General features: G+C 37.4%; 2 protein-coding genes and 1 non-coding gene across 3 annotated transcripts in view; 2 read left to right on the top strand and 1 right to left on the bottom strand.

The window, feature by feature from the left end:
• LOC146145752 (uncharacterized) overlaps positions 1–8,015 on the top strand; it is a 73,512-nt gene extending 65,497 nt beyond the window's left edge. The window contains exons 18-23 of the mRNA XM_083390670.1: positions 1,476–1,605; positions 2,147–2,263; positions 4,051–4,144; positions 4,454–4,494; positions 5,214–5,760; positions 7,378–8,015. Of these exons, the coding sequence (XP_083246796.1) occupies positions 1,476–1,605; positions 2,147–2,263; positions 4,051–4,144; positions 4,454–4,494; positions 5,214–5,760; positions 7,378–7,400 (952 nt within the window). The 3' untranslated portion in view covers positions 7,401–8,015. The remainder of the gene's footprint in view (positions 1–1,475; positions 1,606–2,146; positions 2,264–4,050; positions 4,145–4,453; positions 4,495–5,213; positions 5,761–7,377) is intronic.
• A 4,227-nt stretch (positions 8,016–12,242) lies between these two features.
• LOC146145751 (ribosome production factor 2 homolog) lies at positions 12,243–16,133 on the bottom strand. Its single transcript, XM_083389632.1, has 8 exons — positions 15,824–16,133; positions 15,626–15,758; positions 14,783–14,942; positions 13,972–14,048; positions 13,773–13,914; positions 13,634–13,694; positions 13,417–13,561; positions 12,243–12,450 (listed from the first exon to the last, which is right to left on the bottom strand). Exons 1-8 carry the CDS (start codon positions 15,838–15,840, stop codon positions 12,277–12,279), a joined length of 909 nt encoding a protein of 302 aa, XP_083245758.1. The 5' UTR covers positions 15,841–16,133; the 3' UTR covers positions 12,243–12,276.
• Positions 16,134–16,353: 220 nt separating this feature from the next.
• On the top strand, positions 16,354–16,436 carry Trnal-cag (transfer RNA leucine (anticodon CAG)). The gene has a single exon. It is a non-coding gene; the product is annotated as a tRNA-Leu (tRNA).
• The last annotated feature ends 136 nt before the right edge of the window (positions 16,437–16,572 follow it).

Below are 16,572 nucleotides of genomic sequence, written 5' to 3'. Positions count from 1 at the left end.
AAGCGTAAGCCCTGTACTCAAAAGTAAATGTTAAGCGGAATTGCAGACTTTAAATATCATGTACAAACGCGGTTTTCCCTTTTTTGTACCTAAAACTTTTCAAAAAATAAGATACATTGAATAAGTTAATAACTAGGCTGTAACTAGATCACAGTTTTCAAACATGAGTTCTCGAAGCCAGGATACATTCGACTTGTGGATGACAACCTGCCCACCATTCGATCCATAAAACGAATAGAAAACTGTCTTTTTTTCAATTTTTTTTTGCCTCATACTATTTACCACCATCAAAAATTCTACAAAATGCCCTCAAAATGATTTAAACTTTGGTTGTTAGGCTTGCGTTCTAAAAAAAATTACCGATCGATCTGGTTAGCAAAAAAGCCAATTTTTTTTAATACGGCCGTATAGTGGTAACACCAGGCGAAATGCGTCGGGATATAATCATTCGTTTGGGATTAATTTAACTTAATTATTATATAAAAAACAAACGTAAAAAACAATTTTTACCAAAATAAATAGTGGGCTTAATAAAATTGTCGCTAGTTTAAATTTACATTAAAATTGAACTTCGCGTGGCCTGTGGTTTGGTGATCCCTTTAAAAAAAAAAAGAAAATTCAGTGTTTAATACACCTTATTATTCTGAAAGTTCATTTACACATCTGCATTATGTTTCATGACAACATAGAGAATGATCCGAGCAAAATTGCCATTTGCCCAATATTACGACCAGCTATGTCCGATAATATTGGATCGAAACCGATAGCTGATACCCGATGCCAAGTGGCAGTAGTCGTCCGATATTAGGGCGATATCGGTGCCGATCCGATACCAAATTAACATAGGAATTCTGGCATAACTTGCGATCCAACTCAGCTATTCAAACTTTAAAGGTAAATTTATTGAAAATTATAGTAGGTTGACAACTGGAGGTAAACAAACTTCCTAACCCTAAAGTAATGTTTAGCCTAATAACCTGAAAAAGTACTTTGAACGATTTAGTTTCATCTATTTTGCTTGTCCGATAATGAGAATAGCAATGACGTCATTTGGTAGCGGATTGGATCGCGTTAATTTAACGCAGTGGTTCTCAGCCTTGTATGGCTAGCGGCACCCCTCAGAAATAATAAATAGTTTGCGGCACACCTACAAGATTTTTCCGTAAGTAATTCACTGGAATGTCACAATTAACGGAACTGGGACAACGCACATTAACTCTACACAACGTAGAAAATATAATTTGATTGATTACCATATTATACCTTACACAAAAAGAGTTAAGCAAAAATCAGATTCTTAAAGATCGTCAAATATGTCGCGGCACCTTCGAGAATTAGAAATGGCACCCCAGGGTTCCGCAGCACACCGGTTGAGAACCACTACTTCAACGGAATAAAATATCAACTATCAAACATCCCTAATTACAACACCAACCGAACTGGGCGCAGTCAGCAATAAACACGTGCTATTTCAGTTCGGCCAAGAAGCTTTTCGAGCAAGGCGAGCAAGCCGATCAACCGGAACCAGCTCCACGCAAACAACCAATCGACATTCAGCAGGAAGCAATGGAGGCAGTCAACCGTGACCGGGAAGTGCAGCAGCAGGTATTTTGATCTTTTGAGTCTTTTTACTGTTGTGTTTGGTCTGGAAACTCTTGATTTTTCGAGTTCATTCCATGCTGCTAAACATCACGGATGTTTGCAAAACCACATTTTTACGATTTTTCACTGGGGTTTTTGCACTAAACCTTTATTTTTGAGATCACCTAAATCCAGTGGTTTTCAACCTTTTTGCCTACGGTAAAAAAAACAAATATAGAGCGACACCATTACTAACATTTCCAATGGGTTTACTGTAGTGTTTGAATGAACTTGAAAATAAATGCTTCGTGTTGTATTAATCGACTTAACAATAGAAATAAGAATCGAATCAATGTTCATGTTGAAAATGAATGAAGAGTTATTCGAAACGTTCAAAATGCCACCTACTTCTGTATGCTCTTTAATATAGTTACTGCTTTTCTTAACATTTTATGGCAACCCGCCATTACCTAAGCGCCCCGCCAGTTCCAGACTCAACACGAGCAAACCGCAGACGACAAGCCTGCAGCGGCCCGCCTCTAAATATTTAATGGTGTTTTCGCAGGAGGCACCTGCCACTGAACCACCAGCGACTAATGAAGAAAGCAAGGAATCCGAGTCGGAAAGCGAGGGAGAGTATCTCTTGGATAAAGACCAAAACCAGGTGAAACAAAAAAGCTCGGTTTGTTTTGGGGTAATTCGGTTATTTAATTGCAAGCCGATTCCCGCCATCACGTTTATTAATTAGGATAACTGCGCTGTGTTAGTTCCTTAAAAAAACAAAGTTAGATGATAATCCAGTTTAATCGTAAACAAACAGTAGTCTTTATCTGTTTTAATTACATAAACTTATACCTCAGTAAGATGTGTAACTTATTCGAATGAATTATAAAACAACAATGTTGTATAAAACAGGTAGATATAATAATGATAATAATAAACATTTTAGCATAGTAAGCAACTGCAACTAAAAGGCCAACAAGCTATAATACAAAGGCTGGAGCTCATTACTGCTTGAAGCACGTACACAAAGTGCAGGACAAACTAAGATTAAATTCTCATGAGCCCAACACATAAATTAAACCGCATGACAGATAGGAAAACATAGAACACTTAAAAAATTTAGATAAGTTAACATTAGGTGATTTGGGGCGTAATTGTTTTTAGTTTAAAATTATCAAATATTTAGAATTAAAAAAATAGGTGAACAACATGCATATTTTTGTACAATAAACTATATATATATTTGAAAGTAAACATGCAGCAGAATCCAACGAAAAAAATAAAATGTTGAATAACTGTTTTTTGTCAAACTTCAGGAATCTTTCTTTTGCATTTTTTGACTGCGGAAAATTTCTACGGGAAAATGCGACAGTGTTTAAGCTGTCTAATTTTGATTAATTCAGTTTTTTATTTTAAAATTGCGTCAAATGATTCCTTTCTAAATTAGCTGACTTTCGGAAATATCTCAATTACGTGTTTCAGCCATTTAAAGTTTATTGTCTACTTTAAGAACCTTACTGGTTGACTTTCCTAATAGCAGTGTTAATTATTTAAATTTTGTAAATTACTCTGGTATATATGCAATATACATTCTTGGTGTTTAGTTTATTATGGCATACTGCATGGTTTTAGTTTTTAGTCCCTTGTGTCAAACCTGGCCTTGAATGACTGTTGCGGCGACACCAATAACTTTTCAGGCGCATTTGTTTTGAAACAATCTCGCTTGTTTACGTTTAAATATTAAAAGGCAGCTGCCGCAAATATCGAGAGCACGACATGCTTTGCCTTAGCGCCCCACTTTAACTAATGAAAAAGAAAACCGCCGTATATGATCGTATCGAAACACCAGTTTTCATGTGGAGGATGAATCACCTGTTTTTTTTGTTTAATGATCTAAGACTGTTTATAATAGAAATCTATTATGTAAATTTTAAGAAATGATTGTATGTTTTATCTGTTTTTATAAACAGTTTTAGATCATCTGATACGAAAACAAGATTCTTTCTTTTACTTTTTATTGTCTGCGGGAGATTCCTTACTTCCTTTCCTTTCCTTACCTTCCCGTGTTTCAGCTGTATTTTTAGTCACAGTTGTTAAATAAATTTATTAATTTAAGTTTTGTACCGTTGCTAAAATCTCCGTTTCGTTGTATTATATCAAAATTGTGCTTTCACCTTTAAATCAGGTATCTGTGTTCTTTATAAGCTGTTATATTGCAAGGCATTTATTAGAAAGTAGTTGCCGTTTCTCTTTTAAAAGAATTATTTCCGCAGTTTTTTCATTTATCTTTTTCATTTATTTTTGTTGCTAAACTTATTAGTACTTTTACATATTTAAAAGCCAAAGCGACAATAAATTAAATTTAGTTGATATGCAGGGCCCCCACCCTTTAAGAGTAGGATTTTTTAATTTGAATATTTCGCGCAAATCCCCAGCGGCAAAAAGTAAAATTAAATTTGTCCGCAGGGTGGCGACGCTGCTGAAGAGCAGGCCGCTGGGGTTACTCCGGTAAGAGTGGCGGTTCCGGACAGCCCAGAACCCACTGAGGAACAATCTTACGGTAATTTGATTTTATTTGACACGTTGGAATGTTAATGACAAAGTGGTTGTGTAGCGGTCTTTAAAAAAAAACTTTGAAAAACAGTTACATTTCGCTGTCTTACTGTGATAAAAGTAATGAAATATCTCCAGCAATGATATTTCTATGGCAGTGAGTTTTTTTTGGCACTGCGTAGTTATTTTAAATTATTTTCTTTTCTTTATGAAATCATTTTTGTAGTTTTTTTTATCTCCATAAATCTTTGACCTTTAATTGCTTAGTTAAAGCTGGATATTTTAAATCATTCTAACTAACCTGTATTTGTTGTAGTCGAACCCGCAAAAGAAGAAGAAAAACCACAAGAACAAGAGGTAGCTTGTTTTTAAAATACCTATTTTCCGAAATAGTCTGTGTTTACTTTAAAACTTATTATATTTTAAAGATGAGGCTTTTTATGACTTCCAATCAACTTATGGTAGGTTATAGTTAACTGCCAATTTACCAATAGTTAAGATCATTGAGAAGGCCATATATTACTATCATGATTTAACTAACGTTCATGATTATGGCTCGACCCAACAATGGTCTAAAAATTGATTGATGTGAAATTGCACGGTTGTGTTAAAATTATATTGTCTGGTTAATTTCGTAAAGTTTTGGATTACGTGTGTGATTTTCTCACTAACGATAACATAAACAAAATGCAAGTTGGGTCACTAATTTTTTTTAAGCGAATCAGGTTGTGCTTAAAATCGATATGAAAGCCCATTCAGAAGTAGGTAGCACGTTTTGAACGCTTCGAATAAATCATTGCTCTTTTTAAAGATCAAGTTTGTTTTTTCAATAAAAATATCAAAGCCATAATATTCGATAAAATCGGCATTTCGCAATTTACAGACGTTTCAGCAATCAGTGTAAAAATCAAGTGAAGATAAAAGCGATAAACGTAAAAAAAACGTAAAAAAAAGATTTTATCGAATATTATGGCTTTGATGGTTTTATTGAAATTACTAAAGAAACCCGTGTTTTGTGTTCCAAATTTTGTTTTAGCTAAAGTAAACCTTTGTTTTTTTTTTATCAACCTCATCAGCAAGAGAACGCTTATCAAGAAGAAGAAGAAGAGGAAAAAGAACCGGAGGTCCAACAGCAGCAGCAGGAATACGAGGCTCCGACAGAGCAGGAAGTCATCCAGGATCAGCAAGAGCCTGAAGAGGAATACAATCCTCCTGCCCAAGAAGAACCAGCGGAGGAACCGGAGCCAGCCCAGGAGCAACCTACGGAGGCGTCTTCCATCATTATCGAGGATCATCTCCTCAGAAACGAACCAGAGCAAAGTGAAGAAGAGCCGCAACAGAAGGAGGATGCTTATCAGGAGGAAGAGGAACAAAAGGAGCAAGAGGCACAACACGAAAAGGAGCCGGTTAAACAGGAGGAAACATACAACAACGTCGCGGAAGAGGGTTCCTATAACGACGAGCCAACCACGAACGGCAACGGGTACCAGGATGAAGAGGCTCCCTCTCCGGATGCAAAGGACACTTACGCCGCTGCTCCTGAAGAGGAATCCGCTCCCGTGAAGGCTCCTCCGGCTGCTGGAGCCACCGAAAACGGGGGTCTAGCTATCCTCCAGGACACAGGTAAGAAGGATGCGAATTTACTCGATACTTTTGTCCTTGGAAAGTCGCTAGAAGAGGACGACTACGACAAGCCGCATTTCAACTACCCGTTTGACCTTGAAGCCACCCCTGAGCCCCACTCAAACGACCTTGGCGTCAAGCCGCAAGGTCAAGCGGTCCTGTTCGACCTTGACATGACCTCTGATCCGCCACAGGCAAATCTCGATGACCCCTTTGGCATTAACGACGTCAGTTTTAATCAGAAACCCAACAGCAGCGAAGGTCAAATAAATGACCTTGACAGCGATCCATTCGGTTCGAATGTTAACGAAGGCCCTCACAACAATGCAGACCTCCTTAACGGCTTTATGGATTTCCCCACTTCAAACGGGGATTCCCCACCAGCCAACCCCACCCCTAAACCTGCAGTAACCCCTAATCAGGGGGGAGATCCCTTCAGTTTATTTGACAGCAACCCCGCAGTAGTTAGTAACCCCCAACCGACCGAAAAGGTGGCGGTCGACCCCTTTGATATCTTCAACTCCGTTGCCCCCGTTTCTAGTGACAAGCCCAGCAATGAACAGGCAAAAGACCCCTTCGACCTGTTCGCCTAGATTGCTGCTCGCAATTTTTGAACCCATAAAGGCCCAATTGTCTTCTTACCCCACCCGTAACTTCAAAACTACAGCAGTAGTTCTTTAACTTTTCCTAGCGGACCCATTTTTTGTGAAATAATGGAGGACATATTCAACTTTTGTAACAGAAAAAAATAGAAAAACTCATCATGCAAAATTTACTCTAAAAATCTGTTCTCGTAAAAACTGCTGCGCTTCAGATTAGTTGATTTACTGTTGTAAAATCTCACTGGGTATGATATGCCTCGGCTAGGACCACTGGATTAATCAAACGTTTTTCTTGTTTGTTTTAATGTTCGATTTATTCTATTTAACAATAAGCCCTGTAAAAAGCCTTTGAGGCAAAACTTGATGTTCGTCTTTCTTTAACTTCTTCCAATAACCCAAAAGGGTTTCACGATAATTTTTGTACATTTTTGATTTCCCTTTTTTTAATTAATTATTATTCATTTAAGCAATTACCCTTCCTCGCGCTAAATTTTCCGCTGTTTAATTTATACTTTTTTATAACCACTGTTGCCGTAAGTAAAACTTTACGAATTTTCGTCGCCAATGCTGATAAGTCGCCAATGCTGAACAGTAGGGATGTCCGATAGTATCGGATCGGAGCCGATACTCGATGCCCAGTGGTACTATCGGTACTCGTCCGATACTAGGGTGGTATCGATGCCGATCCAATACCAAATTAACATAGGAATTTCAGCCAAGATTTGCGATTCAACCCAACTGGAGGTAACTAAACTCCTTAACCCTAAAATTTTGACCAATAACTTGGAAAAAAGGCCTTTGAGTGTTTCAATTTAACCTATATTCTTTGTTGGAGCATATTAATCACGTCATATCGGACCGGATCGCAATTATGTAAAAAATATATCGGGTATCGGTATCCGGATAAAATGAAGAGTGTCGGACATCCCTACTGTTAAGTATAGATTATTGTGCTTTCGTGTTTTTCGCTTTGAATCCAGTAAACCAACTTGTATGTTTTTTCTTCCCTTTTTAGACGGAGGTAGCTACTTAGAATAAGCCGCGTCGCCGAGCACACACAAAAACCCCGCCGAAAAAAACATACAATAAAAACAGAAAAAAAAAACTGTAAAAAACCCTCTCGCAACAGGGGCTTTTCGGTCACGTGAGTATCCCATTGCATGGGAACGTTTTTTTTTTACTGTTCAGTTGTTTGAAAACTAACAAAGGGCCTAACCTGCATGAAATAAGTGTCGCGTCTGGCCGCCGCCCCGGTAAAAGTGTTTTTTGTTTTTGCTTTTTTCATTCTGCGCGAAGTGTGAGAGCCGACTGGACTCGGCTGATATCCGCGCCAGCATGTTTTATCATCCCTATTAACAGCGGCTTTCCATTGCATGACGTTTTTTTTGGTTGAGTTTTTAACAGGTGAACTTTGATTTTGTCATCAGTGGACCGTTTGAAAGTAGCCTACTAATGACCTCCCTTGGTTGAAAATCGTTGCTTGAAAAGAAAGCACCAACTGGTACACAGTTTCTAGAAATAAAATACCTGCAATTTTTTAGAAAAACAATAACCTGTTGACAAAGTGTTTAAAATAATGTACAAATGGCAAAATCCACTGAGATAATATTAATATCTATTTGTCGTTGGTTTAAGCTTAACTTGAAGACACGTTGGTTTAAGCTTAACTTGAAGACACGTTTTTGTTCTCGGCCCTGAGCAATGAAATTAGGCTACACTAAGTTAAATATTCTATGTGGTCTGCGTAAAGGCGCCAATTTACAAAATTCTGAACATCTCTGCTAAACGTGTCTATGGCGGTGACTAGCAGATCTCTCGCAAATCAGTTATTCAGTCATTGCACGGAAAACATACTTAAACCTGACGTTTTGCATGTCGGCATGACCAGTAATGCACTAACCATGCGTTGAAGTGTTCGTTATTAATATTTATACATATAATATTCTACCACGCGATTTCATTTCTCTTTTTGTTTCGCGTTAGTTGAAAAAAAAAATGCTGCCTGTACCAAAATGTAGCCGCCGTGTGTTTGTTTATTCGCCCGCTTTTCCTGTACATACAGCTGGAGTGTAAGCCAGACACCACAGAGTTATAACAACGGTGTTAGTCGCGTGTTTTGTATCTGTGCCGAAGATCACGACTGCTGCTGCTGCTGCTCTGAGTCTACAGCGCTTGTTTTTATTCGAAAATCGGCGAGCGTTCGTTCGTTGACTGGCCCATTGTATCTCTCTTTGTGTATTTCCGTGTTGAAATGATAACCTGCTTGTAAAACGAAATTGTGTTGCCTTTTTGCTGCGCGAAATTAAAAAAAGTCGTGTGCAAAACAAGACGCGACGTTCTGCTCAAAACAACGTGGTCATGTGTAGCGCGTGTAAATAGACATAACTGCTTTTATATGGCGTTATTATTCTACGACACACACCCTGTATCGGCTATACCCCATTTTGTTGAACTTTCGCGCAATACCAGTGCCGTATGCATCTCACGCGGCCAACCAAAAACCCCACAAAATTGCTTTTAGAAATCACCAGCGTTTTTTTTTAGCCCTAAACAGTGTAATGCAATTTCCTAATTCAAGCGCTAGAAAATACCCAGCTAGAAACCCGCGTAGCAAATTGCCGAATTCACGCGCGTTTATGCAATCTTGAATGGCGAGAGATTGCGTTGTTGTCCTTCTTCACAACAACGCTTGTTTATTCCAAACGATTTACCGAGTGTTTTTACCGTTCAATGGAACCAAGCGGCAAGCCCTTAGGTTTCTCAACGCTGTAAACCCGTGTTTATAAGTGTTCGCTTTGCTTTTTCATTTATCAGTGTCGCGCCTCCGCGAGATACAACCCCCTCCTGGCTTTTATAATCGCCCCCCCCCCCCCATTAATCTCGCGTTTGCGCTCGTACACCCCCAGACAACGACCCATACGCTTGCTACTGTAATTTGTGTTCATTGCAACGTGATATCTTGGATATTCGAAAAGCAGGACAACTCTTGCACCAAACCATTCGCTTTTGCACAAAGATTCGATCAATTAAACTCTTTTTGCCAGTTTTCCATATTCAGACTTAACATTACACGTCACCGTTTATTACATCGTTATAATTTGAACACCTACTATTTAATCGCGACTCACTTAAGAATACAGCTGCTGCTTCGATTCTGCCAACTGATGACGTCACCCAACGTTGTTACGTCATTAGGGCTACGTCACGCTGCAGCGCACCGATTGAATTCCCGAACATGGCTCTTAATTGTGTGTAACCTTGTGGTCGTTGTTTGTACCGATTGTCACCAGTATATAAGTCGCGATTTCCAATACAAAATGATTCCAAGTACTCGCTTATTCCGATTGTATTCAGTTTGGCACAAACATCATGAATGAATAGTGGTAATGAATATGCCGTTGCTGCCAGGCATAGTGGAAGGCCTACATTTGTTCCAATACTTGTCCTAAGAAGTTTGCCCGAATAGGTGGTCATAACGTTGGCTGTTTAATACATTTTTTTCCGGAAGAACAATTGTAACATTGAAATAGTGCTACGGTAATGACAGGACTTTTAAAAGTCGTTTGGACAACTTACTTACGAGGCAAACAACTTCGCTGAGAATTTAGTTTTAAATATAATTAGATAAAGTTTAGTTTAACATTCATTTTTTACTTAGAACCAGTTTTCTTCGTAAATATTCTGCGCTTGTTGTTTAGCAATACAAGTATAGCTATGAGTGGACTAGTTTACCAGTTTGAAGCACAACGACTCGACAATTCACTCTGAGCTTAATATGATGGTTTTTCATTTACCCTACATTTAACATGGGTGGATCAAAGAGTTTTGTTTAGGCTAGTTGTACCAACCTTTTATGGGTTGCAGCACCCCTCAGAAATAATCAGTAGACTGCGGCACACCTACAAGATTTTCCGTAGCTAAATCACTAGAATGACGCAATAAACGGAACTGAAAGACACACCTCAACTCTACACAGCGTAGGATGTTATAAATGGATTTATTCCACTCAGGTCTTACACAAAAAGTTGTAAGAGTTCAGCAAAAAATAGGTTCCTAAAGATTCTCAAATACCTATCGGCACCCTTTGGCGTTAGTAATGGCACCCCGGTTGAGAACCACTGGTTTAGGGAAGGCAAAAAATTTATAGTGATGACGTCCCTAAAGTTCCGCTGTAACGTGACGTCGGGCCAATCATTCTTAAAAAATGGGAAACACTTTTAACGAAAAAGAATGTGTGGTACATTAAACCTTTAACTAAATACGCGTATTACTCGATGTAATGACGCAATTGTAGTCAGACAAACCCTTTTCAGAGTTGAGTTGTACACGGCACAACATGCTATCTTTGGGCTGAATAAAAATCCTAAAATGAGGCAAAAACGGTCTCGAGCAATCGGACCGAAATTCCAATAACATCAACGCCAAAAGCGAACTACTACCTGATTAAAATTGGAATAAGACGTTGTGGAGCACGAAGTTGTTAGCTTATTATACTTTATTCAACAGAAAAGTGTTCTAATTGACACTTTCGTTCTGACTACAACTCAAGGTGCGTATTTAATTCGCGCGCCGCCACAAGACGTTCAGGTTATTAGAATTGTAATAGTTGGTAAACGAACAACCAGTTTCAACTAAAGATCGGCGAAACAATTAACGCTGTAAACCAGGGGTTCTTAAACTGGGGTCCATGGACCCCTTGGGGGTCCGTGAACTGATATTAGGGGGTCCATGAAGGCCTAATTAAAAAACTAGTGAATACTTAAAGTAATTAATTTTTAAAAGAAAACACTTCAATTCAAAATTAAACGGTTTTGCACTGGTTGTATTAAGACTCCATTTCACAATTGCATTTTTCGGACCGAAATAACAGAGTCATGAAGTCTATTTGTATTGTGACGTCAATTTATGACGTCATTTTGGAGCATTTCTTGTCTACCGGGGTCCATGCAAAGCAAAAAAATGTTTAGGGGTCCGCCGGTAAAAAAGTTTAAGAACCCCTGCAGTGTAAACAGTACAAGTCGATAGCTAAGAAGACGTTCTCACTAGTCAGCCCGTAATTAACTCTACTAAGTCCCGAAAGGAACTAGTCCTTAGTCCAATCCCGATTACTTATGAAGCGAAAACGAAATGCCAATTAAGTACTAGAGTGCAAGTTAGCGTTGCTTCGACGCGGAATGCATATAACAAATAAATCTGCAAAGACGCAGTATTTGCAAATAACACTGACGTATTCACGTATAAGTGCGAAAGCATTAACCCTACAACGTAAACCAGTCAGAATAAGACCGCCAAACGACACTTTTCAGGTACAGCCCCCTTAGCTTACTTCGAACCCCACCCCTACCTTCGTCACTAACTCCCCTAATAATTCCAACCTTAACCACAACATTAAGGGCAAACATACCAATGCCGAAACTTGGGCCCTCAAACGGTGCTGTTCAAACAATTAGGCCCAGGGTCCGACCGGCGACAACTAACGTGCCATACCCGTTTAAAATAGACTATTATTTGTAAAAAAAATTTCGGATTCCAGATTAGCTTGAGAAACACGTTGATATAAAGGCTAGGGCTCCATATAACCTCTTTTAACAGGATTTTTCCTCTTTTCCAAAGAAATAAATGGTCTACTAAACACACCGAAAAATATCCTAATGCCTCCTAGAGAATGAGCTTAATCAGTCCTATCGGTTTTAATGTATATCGTCACAATTTTGTTGTTTTCTAAATAAAATATAGCTCAGGGTCTGACGATAACTTTGTCAACTTTAATAATCTAACATTCTATTTTGTTGTCAATGCTTGATTTGGACTTTAACTAAAACCCAATATTGAACCTTCAAATCATAGGAGTTCAAAATTTGAATGAGTTTATTGCGCATAAGGGAAAACGTTGGAGAGGAGCAAACAGCACGCATCACTTTCTTTTAGTCCGCTTTGAAGTCTTTTTTGCGGCGCCCTCTTCGACCGTTTTCCGCTTCAGCGCTTTGACCTTGCGCAGCTGAAGGTCACCGAGATCTTGTGACGTCATGTGGATTCTGCCGCGCTTAGTACCGAACATGTCGCCTGAAACGTTCTTTACCTTTTTGGCCTAAAAGGGAATATAGAAACGTTGGTAAATGCGATTTATAGAAAGCTAAATAATTTTCAAGTTCGTACCAGTTTGCTCTTATCAATAAAATATTTTATGGTATTATTAATACCAGGATTACACAACCCAAAATGGTACGAGGGTCGCCAACAAGACCAAAAACATGTTGCAGGCCGCATTCTGAAGTTTAGAGCCGAATAGGATATCGTCCGATGAAAACAACTTCTTCTGTTTTTAGTCATTTTTGTTGGTTTTTAAAATTCCTATTCAAACCAGTATTGTTTTTATTATCCCCAGTGTTAACCTGGTTTGTCCACTATAATGTAACATTGCAGTGGACTGCTTTAAATAACTAAATCAGAAAATCATTTGGCTGTTACAAATGTTTAAAGAGCTCAGTTTTTTTAAACTACATATTATCCATCATTTGTGGCCTTTAAAAAACTTTTTGTGTTGCGGCTACACAACAAAGAACTTTGCAGCAGCTAAAATTCACCGCAAACTAATCTATGCAAATCTTATTCAACTACTAACTTTAAAATTAGACTTGCAAGCTGAAAGGTTTTCCCACCCCTGAATTGAACTATCAGTAAACTATTATACATGACTAAACAATGCGTAGTGTGGTTTTTGCATTAGGCACATAGCAATTATATGTGACAAGAAAATCCAAACTGATTTAAAAAGAAGTAATAAACTGAAAAAGTACTATATCGAGGTCGCAAACAGGCCGTTGTGCAGATCTGCGTTTAACACTCATGATGATGCCGAAACTGAAGTGTTCCAAAATAAATGTTCTTAATTTCAAATCTAAATCACGTTGCCCAGTGTTGAACTACTAAGTATATCATATTTCTGTTAAAAAAAGTTTAGCACAAATAAAAAGGACCAATTTTGCAGAAGTAATCTGCAGCATTCATGCTGAATAGAAGTACACACTGTTTTGGGTTGAAATGATAAGTTCACCTTTGCTGCTCTGGGTTTTCTGCAGGCCTTTTTGAATAAATCGTTCGAGGCTAAATGTGTCCTTCTGACAGTAAAGTCCATGTTAGGTCCCATGTCTTCCAGTTCAATGCGGGGAGTCTTTGTGCCGGACTTTTTTAATGCCACTCTAAAATAAATTGGTAGCGATAATTTGCAAATCCCAATAATAAAACCTTTTGGCAAAACTAATTGGGCTTACCTGTAACTACGCATTAGAATTTTTCCATCCATTGCAGTAAAGTGGATTATGTGTTCAAGACCTATGGGTTTTAAAATAACAGGTTATTATGCAACGCTATGCAAGAAGGATAACTGGACATGGAAAAATTACCACTTACCTGAGAGTCTAACATTTGGTACTACTGGCCCTCTGAAAAAGTCAGTTAAAAGTGACTGTAACCTCCGCATTTCATCGTCTGTTTCAAAATCAGATCCACTAAATATTAAACATGGTTTCGTTGCAAGCGCACATTTGTTTCCCTGAACAAAAAAGAGCAAGTTACACCAGGCACAAGTTAAAAAAATCAAATGAAGTACCTTTACACTTTGTAGGGATTGGAAATTTTCAACTCCGAGCTCAACCATATCTAACAGTTGGTGGTCGTAGGTTCTACCTAAAATTAAAACAAGTTGCCTTATTAGACAAAGAAAAATCAGGATTAGCCTGCAAGCCAGAAATTGATAGTTGTTGTATGAGTTGTAACAACTTAAGTCAAGTTAGGTCACTGTTTTGAAATGATTGAACTTGACTTGAAGTCTTTCAAATAAAAGAATTGAATTGACTACTAAAGGTCATTCACAGAAAAGGCTGACTTGTGAATATAATAGATGTTAATCTTTTTTCATATTTACTATGAGAAATATTACTCATAATAGAATGTGCTTACAGATTTTGCAAGTTTAAAATATATATTATTATGCCAATGCTGTAACTTGGATTTGACTAGGAATGAAGTTATTTCGCGCACATGAATCAATTTCGAATAGAATATTCAAACTCAGGGTGAAATAAGTGGCTTATCTTAATAATTATACACATGTAAGTTGGGGTTTTATCAAACACAGTGTAAAAACTAAAGAAACAATAAATTACTTCACTTACTTTTTTAAATTCTTTTCTAACAATAACCAAAATATTTGGTATGTGATTTTCTGAACAGTAAACCAAATTAATCACACTTGTTTTTTAAAATACAAATTAGTAAGGTAATATATTGTTTTCTGGAAGTTACCATGCCACTATTAAAAATCGGTTAGTGGCAAATATTATAAGCTATTTTTCTAAAGAATACAAAACAGAAAAAATACAAACAGAAAGTATCACAATTTATGTGTGATTTCGACCTACCCATTACTAAATTATGTGGTCGCTTTTTTGAGTGTGAACCGAATAAAAATAAAGAAGAATCGTTCATCTTAGAGAAAAATTCCATGCTGGTGGGATCTTCAAACGGTCGAGTGATATTTCGCTTTCGGAAGAGAATTGCATTTGGCTTCTTGAGCAAATACTATAAAACAAAACATGAATAATGTTAATTGTGTCACAACTGACAACCAGAAGATGGTCTGGAATCCTTCCACATTTTTGAGGTATTATACAGCTAATACTATTTGGGTTAGGGGGCAAGTTAGCACTTAGTATTATTATGTTTATTCTTCCATATTTATTTCTTCCTTCCAATATTATTTTTAACAACTCATTTCGTTACTAGTATAAAGTGGTAGGATTCTAGACCAGCGCCAAAATTGAATCCTACAACAACCAACATTATTTGGGGTAGTGTTTGGTTTGGGTAGGTTAAGCAATATCAGTAAATAATATTACTTGACCCTCTCTCATCCAAATACTAACCGACATTCCTACCCAAATATTGTGCATTGCATTAATAATTGTTTCAAAACTGTGCTAGGATTCAATCATTCAACACGAGCAATTTCATTTTTGACAACTTGTTTTGTTACTAATAAAAAGTGGTAGGATTCTACAGACCAGAGCAATTTTTGTTCAAGGTTTTATATTGCTAACTTTATTTCAGTTAGGATGTGAGTTTGGGTGGGTTTTGCCATATAGATTTATTTTTTGTAATTTCTTTTCTAACAATTACTTTTGTAACTCGTTAATAGGATTCTAAACCAGTGACCCATAAATGTGTACTCAAGGGTTCTAGCGACAATAAAGTTTGAAACTTACCAGTTCTTTTAGGGCGGTTGTTATTATATCGCTTGTATTTCCACCGCGCAAAAACAACGTCTTTTTATCATTCTCGTGGATTTTTGATTCCCTATCTTTAAGTGTCCTTTTCTGTCTCTGCGTCTTCGGCTTTCTGCAATAAAATTAAAACAATATTAAAAAGTCACTTTCAAATTACTAGCTTAATAGCTAACTTACACTATTTCCTTTTCCATCTTTGGATAACTTCTTTTTTAATCAAATAAATCCAATGTTTTTCCAATCAACTTACGCGCATGTGTTTTGTAGTAGTTTTTGTCTAAATACTTTTACGCTAGTGGATAAATTACCACAAGACAACGAAATGTGCTTTACAAGAGTTTTTTTTTATTTAAGCGTGCTGTGTAGCATTAGTAAGTCCACCACATATTTATCTAAAAACAAAAAAAGCATAATGTGTAATTTAAAAAGTCTCTTGTTTTGGCTATTTTATGGAAAACTACTCAACAAAGACGTTTAATTTTGTGCTTAAAAATGCTTTTGCATTATTCATAGACAGCACAAATAAGTGAAGAATATAAACTATTTGCCAAACGTTGATTGACTAGTAATGATTGTTTGAACAACAAAATTATACATTGGTATTCTTAAATATGCAAGACCTATATTCATTCCTTCAATGTTTTTTCGTGTTTAGAAAACAATTAAATACTTAGTTTAGATAGGTTATTTGACCTCGATAAAGTGTCGGCAGGATGGCCGAGTGGTCTAAGGCGCTGCGTTCAGGTCGCAGTCTCCCCTGGAGGCGCGGGTTCGAATCCCGCTCCTGTCAAATGTTTTCTCGTTTATTTATAATTGAGTCACTCTCTGCTTAGAAATATATGATGAATGAACTATTTGAAAGATTGATTTTATGGTGTCCCGCGCAGTAAAGTAGCTACCGCTGTAATAAAGGCGATACTTTGCGT

This window comes from Ascidiella aspersa, chromosome 5, assembly GCF_963924565.1.
Source record: "Ascidiella aspersa chromosome 5, kaAscAspe10.2, whole genome shotgun sequence".
Lineage (NCBI taxonomy): Eukaryota > Metazoa > Chordata > Ascidiacea > Phlebobranchia > Ascidiidae > Ascidiella > Ascidiella aspersa.
This window is presented reverse-complemented; position numbering and strand designations above follow the sequence as displayed.